General features: G+C 30.6%; 2 protein-coding genes across 3 annotated transcripts in view; one reads left to right on the top strand and one right to left on the bottom strand.

The window, feature by feature from the left end:
* The window catches only part of LOC129912108 (nucleoside diphosphate kinase homolog 5), a 123079-nt gene that overhangs the window by 54015 nt on the left and 53124 nt on the right, over positions 1–15940 (bottom strand). For both annotated transcript variants that reach the window (XR_008771746.1, XM_055990229.1), the window contains exon 2: positions 1833–1906. Coding sequence is in view for 1 of the 2 variants with exons in the window: in XM_055990229.1 (XP_055846204.1) it covers positions 1840–1906 (67 nt within the window). In the remaining variant the exon portion in view is untranslated. Of the gene's footprint in view, positions 1–1832; positions 1907–15940 lie in introns of those variants that run through there.
* LOC129912105 (uncharacterized) lies at positions 5953–8442 on the top strand. Its single transcript, XM_055990214.1, has 2 exons — positions 5953–8194; positions 8253–8442. The coding sequence occupies exons 1-2, from the start codon at positions 6434–6436 to the stop codon at positions 8331–8333; spliced, it is 1842 nt and encodes a 613-aa protein (XP_055846189.1). The 5' UTR covers positions 5953–6433; the 3' UTR covers positions 8334–8442.

Raw genomic sequence — 15940 nt, 5'->3', positions numbered from 1 at the left:
TGAGTTAAAAGGGATAGTGTGAGGCTGAGTAGACAGTAGAGAGAAAGAGGAAGTATGACAGATTTTCAGGAAATTCAATATAAGTTCAGACCAAAGAATATGTAATGATTTGGTAAATTTTGAAATTGGTTTCATGTTGGTATGAATGAAGTATTTGTTATTGAAGATGAGAACAACAAACAATAGATAATAGGCACAAATCAATTAACTGAAATATAGATGTGTTTTATAATAGAGATACCAAGGTTCTTTTTTTGTCTAGGTTTTCTCTTAGCTTCTGGTTTGAGATAAATCAATAAAAAAAAATGTGGAAAGTGTCTTTGGTGATCTCAATATGATCACAAATTTTTTTAAATTTAAAACTCATTTGTAGGTAAAATTTTTGATTTGAAACACCCTATCAACTGGTATGGAAGATTTTTATATTAAATACAAATATTTATGCACGGCTGGCAGCCCTGTCACATTTTGCATATGTCGATCATATCGGGGGTTTTACGCTGAAAGGGCCAATCAGCCAATTATTAGTATAAGCGTTTGGCTCTTTTTGCGCAGCTTCATCGGACAGATTAGTCCTTTCTGTACCTCAATTTTTGTTTCGAAAAATTAATTGTTGCCGAGTTATTTAAAAAAATTACTTTTGGACATTTTTACAAATACAAAATGTGTATCGAGCACTCTTTTGACGAAGAAAAACTCAAAAACAACGAATTAGGATTCTGAAAAATGAAATGTGTTTAGAATAATATTAGAGAAAAAAACTCAATATGTATAGAATATAGAATATTTTAAGCCTACAGAGATGTTTTTATAGGGCTGAAATCACAAAATACTGAAAGTTTGGGTATTTTTTGACATTTAATGCATTTTTGATTTAATTAACGCAAGATATGTCGCACCAATTTTTGTCATCAGTAGGGTAAAACTAACCTGTCTCACGACGGTCTAAACCCAGCTCACGTTCCCTCGCATGGGTGCACAATCCAACGCTTGGTGAATTTTGCTTCACAATGATAGGAAGAGCCGACATCGAAGGATCAAAAAGTGACTTCGCTATGAACGCTTGGCCTCCACAAGCCAGTTATCCCTGTGGTAACTTTTCTAACACTTCTTGTTACAAACTCTTTAAACCAAAAGGATCGATAGGCCGAGCTTTTGCTGTTTCTGTGTGTACTGAACACCGAAATCAAGTCAGCATTCGCCCTTTTGCTCTATGAGTGGTTTCTGTTCGCTCTGAGCTGACCTTGGGACACCTCCGTTATTAGTATACAGAAGCGACAAGGCTAATAATAATTATGTTCCTTTAGTCGTGAATAATTTCAAAACATTCATCAAAAATACTATCTTTTTATTTACCTTGCTCGATGGTTGTATAAGATAAATAATTGGATTATAAAAAGTAATGAATTATGTCAATCAAAATCAAATAAACACCACTTTTCACATAAATTAATTCCATACCTATATCTTGAAGAAAATTATCACTTTGCTTATAACTTTTTATTGCTTTAATCTTCTTGTACAAAACAAACACCGAGCTTTTCATATAGTTGCCAATGATTTTGCAATTCTTGAGCTTTAATTGTTATAATGATTTTAATCTGGTTCTGAACCCAGAGTCTCCATTAACCCTGATTCAACATCGAGTTAATGTTTGTCTACGTCCTTTGTCTATCCTATCCCATCCGGGCCGACCGACCGGCCGGCCGGGGTTGAAAAGGATTACAAAAATATATTTGGATGTAAATGCCCAAAACAAGGGCACTGTCCTCGTACTGCTCCCGAAAAAGAGCCCTATAATATCATTTAATCTTAACTAATAAGATACTTACAGCTGATTTATCTATGGTCCTTTGCCTGAATGCTCACAAATGATGATACCACCCTTGTCACACTTTTGCTCGTGCTGCAAAAATAAAGATAAAAGCAACATTAGCTGAGTGTTTTTAGGTTGAGATGTAAATTGAAGAATTTTAATAGTATTTACGTCGTCGTCGTCGGCATCATCTACCACTTCTCTTTAGCATTGTTTTCGGTCAAAGAGAACAGAGGGGCACGGTTAATGATATCATTATGAGGAAGAAGAAACACAACAACAATGAATCAAACAACAACAAAATACGAAAAAACAACAACCATAATCCTATTTACTATGTACACAAACACATTGTGCTATTTGTTATATAAATGAACTTTATAAATACAAAGAAACAAAAGAAAAATAGCCAGGCAGGAATGCCAAGAGATACAGAATATGAAAGAGTAACAAGGAAAGGCACTTGACTCATTAAAAATGCAAATGGTGAGAAGTTTTTCGCTATTGTTGCAAAGTAATAATAAGCATGCACTACATTGTTGCTTTTCGTAAAGCTAAGGGATAGGAATATTCTTTATGCATCTTTTAAAAGGGTAGCATCAGGTTGAGGCTAAGGCTGAGGGTTAGCTTTACGAACAAACAAAATGTATTCTTGTTTAATCTGGCCATTTAGAGTTGCGATGCTTATTTAAGTTATTTTATAACTAAAAATTATTACGACAGACTGGCAACGTGCAGTATATAAGTAAAAAAGTTAGGTCTCTCTGATTTTATTTGTTTATGAGAAAAATTTATATGAGCCGTGGTGTTTTCTAATACTCATTCTCATACTCATTGTTATTTGCTTCTCATTTTTCATGCTAATTATTTGTTCTGTGTTGTCTATAAAAATGTTAAAAAAGTAAGTACCTACAGGAGCAGACAAACTTGCTGTTAGAATTGATTTTTTCAAACTTTTAATAAAAATTATTGGGACCTAAATGTAAAAATCTAGATATGTATTAAACTCGTTCTTTAAAGGAAAAAAATAAGAACTTGGATTTGAGATCCAAAAACCATTTTCAGAAAAAAAGCAAAATTTGAACAACAACCGACTGTGGCTTGAAGTGTTGCTCAAAAGGAAAAGTATTCCAAGTTTAACATCTGGCTTAGGTGGAAGATGGTTTAGATAAGTGTAATTATACCTCGACAAATAAGAAATAAGAAGTACACTGTGAGAGATAGATAGAGAGAGAGACATAGAGAGAGAGAGAGAGAGAAAGAGAGAGAGAGAGAGAGAGAGAAAGAGAGAGAGAGAGAGAGAGAGAGAGAGAGAAGAAGAAGTGCAACGTGAAAATAAAAGCGTACGAATGCTTCGTAGTTTTTTTTTAATTTTTTTTTTCAATGTAATTAATAAAGTGAATTCCATGTTCTTTTAACAGGAATGAAATCATTTCAAAATAATCGAAAACACCTTTGAAGCAAAATTATTGGTAAAATATAAATTAAGATTATATGGAAATTCTCTTTTTATTTTAATCTAATATCGGTTCGTCAATGAATCTTTTATGGATCTTGTACGTAAATTAAAATTTTATTTTTTAGTTCCCAAAAAATTTAATTCGTTCGTTGACGCAAATTTTATGTTCAAAGATCCGAAAAATAAAACTTCCGAACCAATTAAAAATAAATTTCTCGGTTGAATTTTTCGATCGCTAACGAATTTAATTGTATGGTTCTTTGAAATCTGCTCCACATAACACAATTCAGCTTGTTTGCACAAGAGTTTAGCTAGATAGAAATGAAAATATACTTGAGGTTCTCTACAAGTTTGGCGAGCAGAGCGAGAATTTCGGAAATAAATTTCCACTTTTTGTAAAAAAACTACAACCCTTGTTAATATAGTGTAAATATAAATAATAAGAAATAGGAAATGGGTACGAATAAGTTAGCAAATATTTGTCTCCATCACCGGAACCTGCCTTAAAATATAATCTTGCGCAGTGAAAAAATGACGGCAGATTTAAATTTACATCTGGTATATTAAATTAAATTTTAAATCATTTTAACAAAAAAAATTGTTAACAGTAAAAAGTTACTTTTTTAATATTAATTTCACATTTTTTCAGAAGAATATCTTGCAGTCAGCTGACAATTTAATATTATTAATAGCATTGTGTAATGTGTATCATGAAAAACTATCATTTTGGTACCAACACACACACACACAGTTATAGTAAATACACAAATTACTTTCAATTTAAAAAATAATGAGCCGAAAAAAAATCATTTAATGCAGAAGCATACATTATATTTCAGAACATTTAATTCATGAATCTTGTTAAATATATGCAAACACTTGCCTCGTTAATATACTTTTTATTCCTGAAAATGCTGCCTTATGGTGAAAGCAGTTTCAAAATGCTATTTTATTCTTTCCGGATAAAAAAGTTCAACACGTTACACATTGCATGTAAGAGCACTTACCAACATTGTACTGAAATATTTTCCATTAACAACTACAATTTGTTTGCGATATTAATCGGCCCCCAAAGTAAATGATATTCCTTCAATAAAATTAATACAAATATTTTATGCATGCACTTATAAATAAATCAGTGATGAATGAAAGTCGCCATAATTATCATTGCTGATTCCAAATACAATCCATTTGTATCACAAAAAAAGTAGAGAAAGAGATAAATGTCAGTTTTCCATAGGCAAATTCCCCCCTTCTTCTACTAGACCCTGCCATAAATAAACAATATCTGTACAGACATCCACAACGAGAGCAATCTCTGTTCAAAAATTTAAGCAGAGATGGTTGTGTGTCAAGGATTGAAATATAGCAATCAATCGATTTGACAATGTTGCATTCCCTCACAATCACAAGCAACGGCAGCAATGTGAATGCAAATATTAGCGGCATGCACCACATTAAATCACCATTAATGACACCACCACTATGCTACACAATGGAAATAGTTAAAAGGGACTTACTGAGCAGTATTTGTGAAGCAGCTTTAACAAAATCTGATGGGTAAAGCTGTTACCCGCCTACTCTATCACACCCAACTAAAAACCACTTAAAAGCCTTGTAGGATATTGTGGGGGCGTTGTTTGCGGAATTAGTTCGTATTCTGTTTAGTTATATGTATGTCCCGAGAGTTGTGTGGTTTGTTTGGCTGCGACAAACTGTTTATCGGTAGTTTTGATTAAGAGTAAATCAAGTATAAATACATACATATAAATACATGCATAAAAGCAAATCAGATGGTTTATAAAATGCAAAAATTGATTCCACTTTATAATGATCAGAATTATTTGTTTATATAATGATTGGTGTTTTAAGGACCCAGATGTAAAGCAGAAGCAAAACCAGAAAATGAAGTAATTATCTACTGTCATTTTCGAAAAAATCCATCTAAAAAAATGTTTTTTTTTTTAATGTTTTTTGAAATAAAAATGTAGTTTTGTTTGTTTTAATAGTCTTTTATAAAAGGCTAACCTATGGTATCTCAAATTTTTCAAAAATCAAAAATTTTTTCAGAAACTTTTTTGTTTGAAAAAAAAAACACATTAAAATCAATCTAAAAGATAAAAATAAAAACCAAAAAGACGTATTTTTGCATTTTTTCACTATTTTTGAGGTTATATCGTTGATCGATGTTCTTGAACCTGTTCGGTTGTGCTTTCTTGTCTATTCATCATATTCATCATGTCAAATAAACTAAAGTGCGCTAAATGTTCAAATTCCTTACTTGATGAGGGAATTAAGTGCGGTTTATTTTGCGGAAAATCTTTTCATAGACTTTGTACCGGAGTTTCGGATGTCTTATTTAATGAAATTAGCAAAATTAATTCCAATTTTTCATATCATTGTTCTGATTGCGCAAAATTTCCAGTTAGAGAATTATTCACTAAAGTAAATGACTTAGTCTCTGTGGTGGATGTTCTCACAAAAAAAATGTGCGAGTTTGACTCTCTTCAAGCAAAATTGAGTGAGCTTTTGAACAACAAATTTGTTTCAAATGAAAGTGAATTGTGCAACAACACCTCTAATACACATGATTCCCCTCTACCCAGTGCTTTGCCTAACTTAAAAAATAATGGCGGTGCGGAGATAACTAATGAAAACCACAATGTAAATGATTTAACTAAAAACGAAAAAAAGAATGTATCTACCAACCGTAGTCGTCGTGCTGTAACTGTCGGTGTCGACAACTTGCCTGACGATATGTGTGTTGTTCCCCCAGTTAAATGGTTACATGTTTCCAAGTTTTCTGTTTCAACTTCTGAACAAACAATTAAAAATTATGTATCGAACAAATTAAATATACCTTTTGATGAAGTTCAGTGCTATAAGCTTATTAAAAAAGATTCCGATATAACGAATCTGAAATTTATTAATTTCAAAGTCGGCATCCCTACTAATAAAGAAACTGATGCAACAAATGTAAACAATTGGCCTGTAAATGTGCATGTAAAAAGCTTTAATTTTTTTCCAAAAAACAAAAACCCTATAACAACAACAATTTAACATACACTTCCCCATCAATAAAACATGCTCACACTAACAATTCTCTCCACCTGTACTCTCAAAGACAATGCATTAACAATAACAACTCAGAGATCTGTATGTATTACCAAAATATGAACGGTTTTTCTTCTAAACTAAGAGAATTGCTTTTTGCAATTGATGCTTGCCGGAGTCAGTATGATATTTTTCTATTTACTGAAACTTGGTTATATGAAGGCATATATGCTGATGAGTTTTTCGATACATCTTTGTTCTCCGTCTTTCGTCATGATCGTATTGATGTTAACAAATCAAGAGGAGGGGGTGTTTTGATTGCTGCGAAGCGTATTCTGGGAGCTGTTGCTGTTGAAATTGATGTTGTTGTTGCTGATAAATTGCAAATTGATCAACTTTGTGTGCGTGTGGATGCTACTGGCTGCGGTTTCCTCATATTTTTGAGTTATATTCCACCTAAAAGCTCTTTGTTTATTTATGAAAAACATTTGTCAAATATTGATAGGGTTACCTCCATGCCAGAATATATTAATTATAAAATTTGTGTAATTGGTGATTTTAATTGTGGTGATATAATTTGGTCATCGACGAATAACCATAATTTTGTTCCATTTTCTCTTCCTACGGATGTTGATGTTCTATTAATTGATTCTTTGTTTTCGAATAATCTTATTCAAATAAATAACGTAGCTAATTCGCTGGGAAGATATTTAGATTTGGTATTTATTTCAGAGGATTTACAATCTTCTGTCATGGAGAATACCCCTTTGCTTTCTAATTATGTTCACCATAAATCTATTGATATTTGTTTTAAAAACTATAATTTTGATAATTTTTCTAAATTCAATAATAATAAATCTATTTTCAAATTTAATTCTCATAACTTGTCTTTAATGAACAATTGTTTTAAAAATATTAATTGGTTGAATGAGTTTCTAGATAAAAATATATCTGAAAAATTTCGTTGCTTTAAATCTTTATTTAACAGTGTTTTAAATGATTGCGTACCTAAGCATAGAAGTAAAGTAAGCTCTCATCCAATATGGTATAATAAAAGAATACTTAATTTGAAAAATGCTAAGAATAATGCGTTTAAAAAATATAAACAGAATCCTTCCAATGATTCCTATGCAGTTTTTTCTCGTCTCAGGAAAGAATTTGTTTTTCTGTCAAAATTTCTTTATTCAAATTATATTCATTCTGTTGAAAGTAATCTCAAACAAAGTCCTACATCTTTTTGGAAATTTATAAATGCTAAACGAAATAGTACTGGATTTCCAGCAACTATGTGTTTTGAAAGTAATAATACTAGTGATCCGAAAATGATTGTAGATTATTTTGGACAGTTTTTTGAAAGCATTTATAACTCTTCTACATCAGCAACAATAAACTATCAATATATAAAGTCTTTGCCATCGGTTTTTGATTGTTCTAGCATTTTCTTTGACTTAAATGAGGTTGTAGATGCTTTAGTTAAAATTAAACCCAAAAAAACTGCAGATATATTGGGGTTTTTTCCTATCGTTTTTCGTCACTGTGCAAGTTCACTTTCTGTTCCGCTATTACATATTTTTAACGAATCTATTTCGAATGGAATTTTTCTGGATGAATGGAAAGTCTCCATCATTGATCCGATTTTTAAATCTGGTTCAAAAAATTTAGTTTCGAATTATAGACCCATTACTAAATTGTCAGTTGTTCCAAAGCTTTTAGATAGTCTTGTTCAAGATAAATTTAAATATGTTATAAAACATCAAGTTAGTAAATATCAGCACGGTTTTTGGAAAGGAAGGTCTACTAATTCTAATCTAATAGAATTCACAAATTTTTGCATCAACACTCTGGATAATCGGAAACAAGTTCATGTGATTTACACTGACTTTGTTAAAGCCTTCAGCAGAGTTAACCTACATATTCTTTTAGAAAAACTTAAAGCTTATGGGATCCATGGACCGCTCCTACAATGGTTTTCATCATATTTACTTGGACGGAAACAATATGTAAGGATTGGAGACTTTTTCTCAAAAGAAATTACAGTAACCTCTGGAGTTCCAGAGGGAAGTCACCTGGGACCGTTAATGTTCTTACTTTTTGTTAATGATCTTCCGAATGTACTTAACCCTCTACTGCATGAATTAATATTAGCGGACGAAAAAATTAAAAAATGCTTTACATGGGTTCTTTGGGTTATTTCAAAACGGTTTTCATTAAAAAAATTTGTTTAAATTAATTTGTTTAAAAAATTTGTTTATAAGCCAAATTTGGCTTCGTATGCATTAAGGGGTAAGAAATCTTACAAATTTTATTTATTCAGATTATGTAAAAAATACAATTAAAAACATCAAAAGATAAATATTTATCATTTAAAAACAAAATAAAGTAAAAAAAATACATTGTATTACAAAAGGTTACGAATTAATTCAAATTTGGCTCATTTTAAGACATGGAACCGAGAAAAGCAATTTGTTTTCGTCCGTTTTAAACATTTCTTCTGGTTCACATTCTTTCCACTGTCGAAGTTAGTCTTGCTCCAACATTTTCACCCACTCCCAGATCTTACAAAAACTATAAAGTAATAAAATTATTGAAAAATATTATTGGTGAGCCCCCCTCCCCCTAAAATTTTAAAGGTTACGCCGCTGGAAATATGGTTAACATGAGAAAAATGTCTCTAAAGGCGAAGGGGCTCCATTTCTGAAGCAAAACATAACTTCCAAGCAAAATAACAATGTAAAGAAACAAAATTTTCCAACAAAAAAATTTAATAAATTGTGTAGACTTACAACCCCTTAATGCATACGAAGCCAAATATGGCTTCCGTACTTTTTGCCCTCCCAAGACCAGGCCAATAATTTTTTTTCAACAAAAATTGGTTCATAGCATACACAATTAGACAATCGATCAAAAATAAATTTTTAATTCCACTTTACTTTCCAAACAAACGCAATAATTAACACTTAAAGTATGGATATATTCTACATTTTCGATTTCAATGCACACGACTGATCGACTCACCTGTGATCATAAAATACACATTTATTTTGTGTCGGACACACGAAAAAACTATCTCTATGGGTTCTCAGAAACTTAAAGAAGAGGATTGTATTTAATCTTTACCATTTTTTTGTGACAGAGAAGAGAAAAGTGCATACAAACAGACAAAACCATATTTGGCTTCGTATGCAGTAGAGGGTTAAAAATTCTAATTGCTTAATGTATGCTGATGATATTAAGTTATTTTCTCAGATTTCTAACTTAAATGATTGTCTTTTGCTTCAAAATGATCTGAATTCTTTTGTCGATTGGTGCAAATCAAACGATTTGTTATTAAATATGGATAAGTGTGCTTGTATTTCCTTCAACAGGACTATGTTGAATATTATTCCAAGATACTCATTCAATAATCTGCCGTTACAAATAGTAGAAGATTTCAAAGATTTGGGTGTCATATTCGATTCGAAATTTAGATTTAATTTACACATTAATTCCATTGTGTCCAGAGCAAATTCCTTACTTGGATTCATAAAGAGAAATTCCTTTGACTTCAAAGATCCATATACAATTAAATCTTTATATTGCAGTATTGTGCGTCCTGTTCTTGAATATAACTGTGTTGTCTGGAGCTCTACAACTGAATTTAATAAAAAGAGAATTGAAAACGTTCAGAAAAAATTTCTCAGATTTGCTCTTCGAAATGTTTTTGAAGATAATGTAGAAGGGTTTCATCATTCTTATTATTCAAAATGTCTATTACTTGGAATACAGTCCCTAGATATGAGAAGAAAAATGTATAGTATCATGTTCATTCGCGATATTTTGACTTCAACTATTGATTGTGAGAGTTTACTTAACTGCATCAATCTGTATGCTCCTTCTACTTCTTTAAGACCCAGACCGCTTCTGGCAATTGATTCTCATCATACGCTTTACGGACAGCGCGAACCGATTTCTTCAAGTTGCAACTTATTTAATGAGTATTATTCTAATTTGGATATATCTATGTCTAGAAGCTTATTCAAAAGTCGATTATTAACTTTGCTTAACTAATTTATTTTTATTTAAATTTTTTTTTTTATATATATATTATATACGAGTTTGTAAAATGTGTATCTATTTATGAGACTATTGTTATTAAAATTTTTTTGTTTCAAAATCTGTTGAATGTAAATTCGTAGATTGGTTAATAATAATAATAAATATAAAAAACACAACAACAACACACAACACAACGATTTTTGACACCCACCCCACTTTTTCCCTTTTCAAATATCCTAAATTTTCCCATGCTGCTTATAATTTTTTTTTTCAAAAATTATTGGCACTTGTCTAAATGCACTGTTTGTTCTATTTGTACAAAATTATACAAATAGGTAGGTAGAATTTTTTTTCCAATTTTGGGATAATTTTGAAAAATGGTAACGTTTCTCAAGCCCTGTACTTTCACTTAGCTATAACTTTCGTTGTAAGCTGGTACAAAACTCTGTTTTTTTTTTTCATTTTGCGATAGGTTTGGGCTGGGGAGATGTACGTGAAGTCCACTGTTGTAAGTTTTCAAAGAATATATACAAAAATGCAAAAAAATGTATTTCCAAAGCAATATCAATATGTAATTCCAATCTTGTGTCGGAAGAGAGAATTAGCTCCTTTTTATTATATGGTGTAAGGTGCAATTAAAAGTTTAAATAAAAGGTAAAGTATAAATAAATGTTGTTGTAGGAGTAATTCTGTATATATTATATAAAGTTTAAACATTTCCTTTTCCATTGTTCTGGAATATGTTCTATTTTAATGTTCTGACTTTACTTATTGTTTGTAAATTAAATTTTATTCAAATACAATTTCAAAAAGTGCAAATGTATATTACGTGTAATATATTACTCAAATAAATTTTTAAATGACACCATTTTTCACTTAGCTTATACATCAAAACCAACGAACTGTGAATGCATATTTTTTCTTACCCAACAATGTTTCGCTTGGCTTCAAAAGCTAAGTGGGTTGTAATTATATAAACAAAATCGTTCTTTTGGTCTTTTTGCTTTTAAATCTCAGTCTAGACAAGATGACACGAAATCCAACCGAACTAAAAAAAAAACACTTTGACTTTGTCGCCGGAAGAGAAATAAAAATTATTTCCCAAAAACATAGCAACAACAAAAACGTATCTAAATTCGAGGGGAAAAATATCTCATTCAACACACGACAACAGTACTTTTCCTTTTTCTATCAGCAGAATTTTTCAACTTTAGCTTTTTAATTTTTGCGTTTCGTTTTGATATCAGAAATCAAAGGACGAACTAAGAAAGGCACACGAACAAAAAATGTATCCCTCTTCAAACCCAACTCCGCCATCGCCATACCGAAAAAGAATCCTTTGTCAAGAGATTGTCAGCGGGCATGGGTAGGGCTTTGTTGAATATTGTTCGTTTCAGCACTTTTAGCTGGTATCTCTATGGTTTCAAGGGCTGTGGGCTTTTCGTTTTTTCTCTCCACTCTTCTGGGCACAAATGTCTTCAATTCATTTTGCTTATTTTTAATTAGACTATTGGTTGAGTTGAGAGACGGTTTATGGAATATTTTAGTGGAATGGGTCCACGATCCGTGACACGGCCTGACCCGCACACTTACCGTTCCGCCTACATCAACGATAACTTCATCGATGGGATGGCAAGAATGATGAAAATTAAAATTATTATCCTTTATTAGCTTTTGAAAAAAAAAAGTTTCCTTTTTCTTCGTTTTAAAGTTTCCGGGAATTTATTTTGCGAGAGGTTTTCAATTATTATTTTTTTTTAATTTGGTCTACAGTGAAAGTATTGGTTTTATGAAAAAAAAAAAAAAAACCAATATTTGATTAAACTACCTTTACACATTTTATTGTTAGTCAGACTCCTTTAACGTGAGAATATTACTAAAAAAGTAAAATGCTCGACTGGACTTGCTCTTATAATTTTTTTTTTCATAAGTTTGTACAAATTTAAATCATATTAGATGCCAATAAATAAATGAGCAAAAGTTTTGAACACAATCTTTTGAGCCTTAAATTCAATATACGCGAACAACTAATTAAAGACATTTTTTCCCATTATTTTACATTTTTGAGAAAAAACTAAAAATGCAGTTTATTGCAATTAATTTGATTATTACTTGTACAAAGTTTAATCAAAATAATTGATAGAAATTACTTACAAAATTCAATAAAAATCAACTGTACCAAATCTGAAAAAAAAAATCCGTTCACCTGTTGAGGTGGAGAGTACAAATTGATCGAATGGCGTCAAGGCTTAAATCACTTTTTTGGATTTTGGCTTTGATTAAAACGACTGTATAAAATTCATGCTTAAATTTATTTGTTTCATGTAAGATTAAAATACAGGGAATGTACCAAAAGGTTGATAAATTTACGAGGTAACTCTGTATAGCTATACTTCAAATTTTGGCATTGATGGAAAATCCTAAAACTTTTCCATATCGAAGTCGAAGGATATCCGAGATCATGATAATGGATTTTTTATGCCAATTCTGACTGATATCATCATTTTTATGTCTAAACTTGACGGTTTATACAGCTCAAGCCACTATCAGTGCGGGTGTCATCGTTCCTACCCGTTAGAAATTCACTCGGCATTTCTTTTTTATTAACAAAGAAGTAGTTTTTCATCTCATATTTTATATTCATAGTTCAATGGTAGAAAAAGAAAGTTTTGTACCTTAATGTTTTAATATAATTAAACTCTTCCATATTAATATGGGAAAAAGGTTCGAACAGTAACAACAAGTTCATGCGACCTTATCGTGCATATTACTACATTTTATTTGGGAGCATGCTTGCGTGTGTGTATGGGTATAAATTTTTTGATGAGCACTTGTTTTTAAATGAAAATTAACAAGAGAAAGATTGGATATTTAAGTTCAGAGGGTTCAGGCTAGGAGGATTTTTTTTACCAACATTGATATTCCGCTCAAAGTACCTCTGAAAAGCTCTTCAAGAGCTTAAGCTACAAGTTCCAAGTTTGCCATAAATTTGTATAGGGTGTGCTTTGTTTCTTTTGTTTTTGATAGGTCAAGTTTGGTTTCATCTAATGTAATATAAATAAATACATATTGCGTTTTTTTGTAAGTTATTATGGTAATCATAATCAATATATCACTTCATACTTTGCTTTATAAAACTATTTATAAATGTATCTTTATTCCATCAAGATATGTACTAACATACGTTCCAATAATTTATTCTCATATTCAAACCATTCTCACCTGAGAAAAAAGATTATGAAAACAAGCTTTGAGTTTTTTTTTTCTATTTTGGATAAATAGTATTTAAATAATTGAAGCGTTGAGAATGAGAAGGGGTTGAGTGACAAATTTCGAGATTTAAGTAATCATCGTTTAAAGTTTTTGGTTTTATAACTTTTTGTATAAAAATGAGAGAGATTTGATAAAAGGTCCAAAGCAAACTTCTAAACTAATAGGTAAAAGGCAGTAACCCCAAAATTTAAGTTATCGTTTGCAACCTATATCCTCAATTAACCCCTTTTCATTCTAAAAGCTTCAAATATAATTTAGAATCGTAATTTTATGTTTTATTTTTTCAGTTCATAACTTGACATTGAATACAACCATAGGTACACCTTTAACATGGAAAATATGTAACTGAATTCTTGTATTCCAAATATGTATCAAATATTTTTTTAATTTATAGAAGCCTTAAACCTAATTCTTCAAACAGTAAACCCCAACGTGTTTGCAATGTTTTGTAGTTAAACACCCTGTTTCTGTGTTGTATTCTAGTGAATAGATGTTGTTTGCATACATACATATATACCTCGATGCTAAAGTGAGATATCTTGACTATAAATTGTAATCTAGGGACCTCGGTCAAGTGAAATATGATCACAAAGTTTTTGCATAGCCATAAACCTGTGTGATGTTGTTATTTATTTTCGTTTGTGTGGGTTTTTGATTACCCGGAATCGGATATCTTTCGAGTATAGGACGTTGATGAACTAAGATTTTTTATTAGTTCACATACATTCACGTAGGATGATATTAAACTTTGTACTATGTTAAATAAGCTAAACTTTGTAAAATTTTATTAAATTTAAAGGAGAGATAAATTTTGCTATTAAAATTTTGAATTACTTTTTTTTTACATAATTTCAATTGTTTATTATTTAAAATTAGCTAAGCTGTATTTTTTTATGAGATAAACTCCTCTCTAATTTATGTTGAAAAACAGCACAAAAAGGAATTGAAGTATGAAGTTATTATATTTTTAGGTTGTTGAAGAAATGCTAATACCTAACGTTAAATTGTTGCACGAGGATTAGTTTGAATAAAAGAAAATAGTAAGTTGTTGATAAATAGAGAAAAATGTTCCACATACGCCTCAGTGACCCATTTGAATAAATCGGTTATTCTTATTATAGTTTGCAAATCACTGATCATATCAAATGAAAGAAATTACACTGCCACATGATAGTCATTTTCGATTCTGTGTTAAAAAAAATATCTTACAGAAATTTAATTTAATACTGAAAAAGCGTTTTTGGTATTGAAATTTTTATCAATCCTAAGGTTAAAAACGCAAATGGTTTTAATATGAATCAGCCTGATAGTTAGACATCGTTCAAGAAATGCTCCTGACTGTTCTCCTAAAGATTTTCACATTTAATATTGGTTTTAAGAGTGTGAATAATTGAATAAAATTATTTCCCCGCATTCCTTTTGACAATATCAAAAAAAATATGTACCTATTCAATTTTAAGCTCCAAAAATTTTAAACATTGTTATAGTAGAAGATCGCATCTACTCTCATCGTTATACCAGTTGAGAGCTATATTTTCTTAAAGGTTGCCCGGCGACATCCTTTAAGTAGGGTAAACTGAATTTAGAATAAGATCAAAAAGCTATTTCCTTTACAGAAAGTGGTAGAAAAAAATTTAATACTGGAATCGATAGATATTGTTATTATATAAAAGTCATACATACCTACATGAAAAAAAAAATGTAAAAAAATCTGAAACTTGAGATATAAACGCTTAAGGTGGGTTACATAAACGGCTCAACATTTATAAATTTGTGGATAGCTTCAGGTTTGTAAAGATAATTGAATGAAATAAATTTTATTATTTACTTAATAAACAAGGATTAAAATAATCGATCTTATAATTTCTAAAATTTGAGCAACTGTAATTGTAACTGTAGAGAGTATTAAAAGCGATAATTTTGGTCGTTGTTTTAGTACGACCTATTTGTTTTGTGTTTATTTCTTACACAGACTCTATTTTGGATTGAGTTTGAATCAAACTATGGAATAAAGCAATGACCTTACACATAGCCGTAGCTAGGATTTCATTTCGGGGGGGGTTACCTCAGACTGAAAAAATTTTTTTTTTAAGATTCACAAAACTTTTTTATCAACTATAGGCGTATTTTTTCTATTACTCAGTTGCTACTCATTTTTGATTTTATTCGCAAAACAATAATAAAAATTACACAAGTAAGTATTTGTTTTTATTGTTTTTCGAATAAAATAAAAAAATGAGTAGCTACTGAGTTGAAGAAAAAACACGCCTTATATGTAACTGCAGTCGATTCTTAATTCCGCT

Source organism: Episyrphus balteatus, chromosome 2 (genome assembly GCF_945859705.1).
Source record: "Episyrphus balteatus chromosome 2, idEpiBalt1.1, whole genome shotgun sequence".
Taxonomy (NCBI): domain Eukaryota; kingdom Metazoa; phylum Arthropoda; class Insecta; order Diptera; family Syrphidae; genus Episyrphus; species Episyrphus balteatus.
Note: the sequence above shows the minus strand (reverse complement) of the source record. Positions and strands in the feature narration are given on the sequence as shown.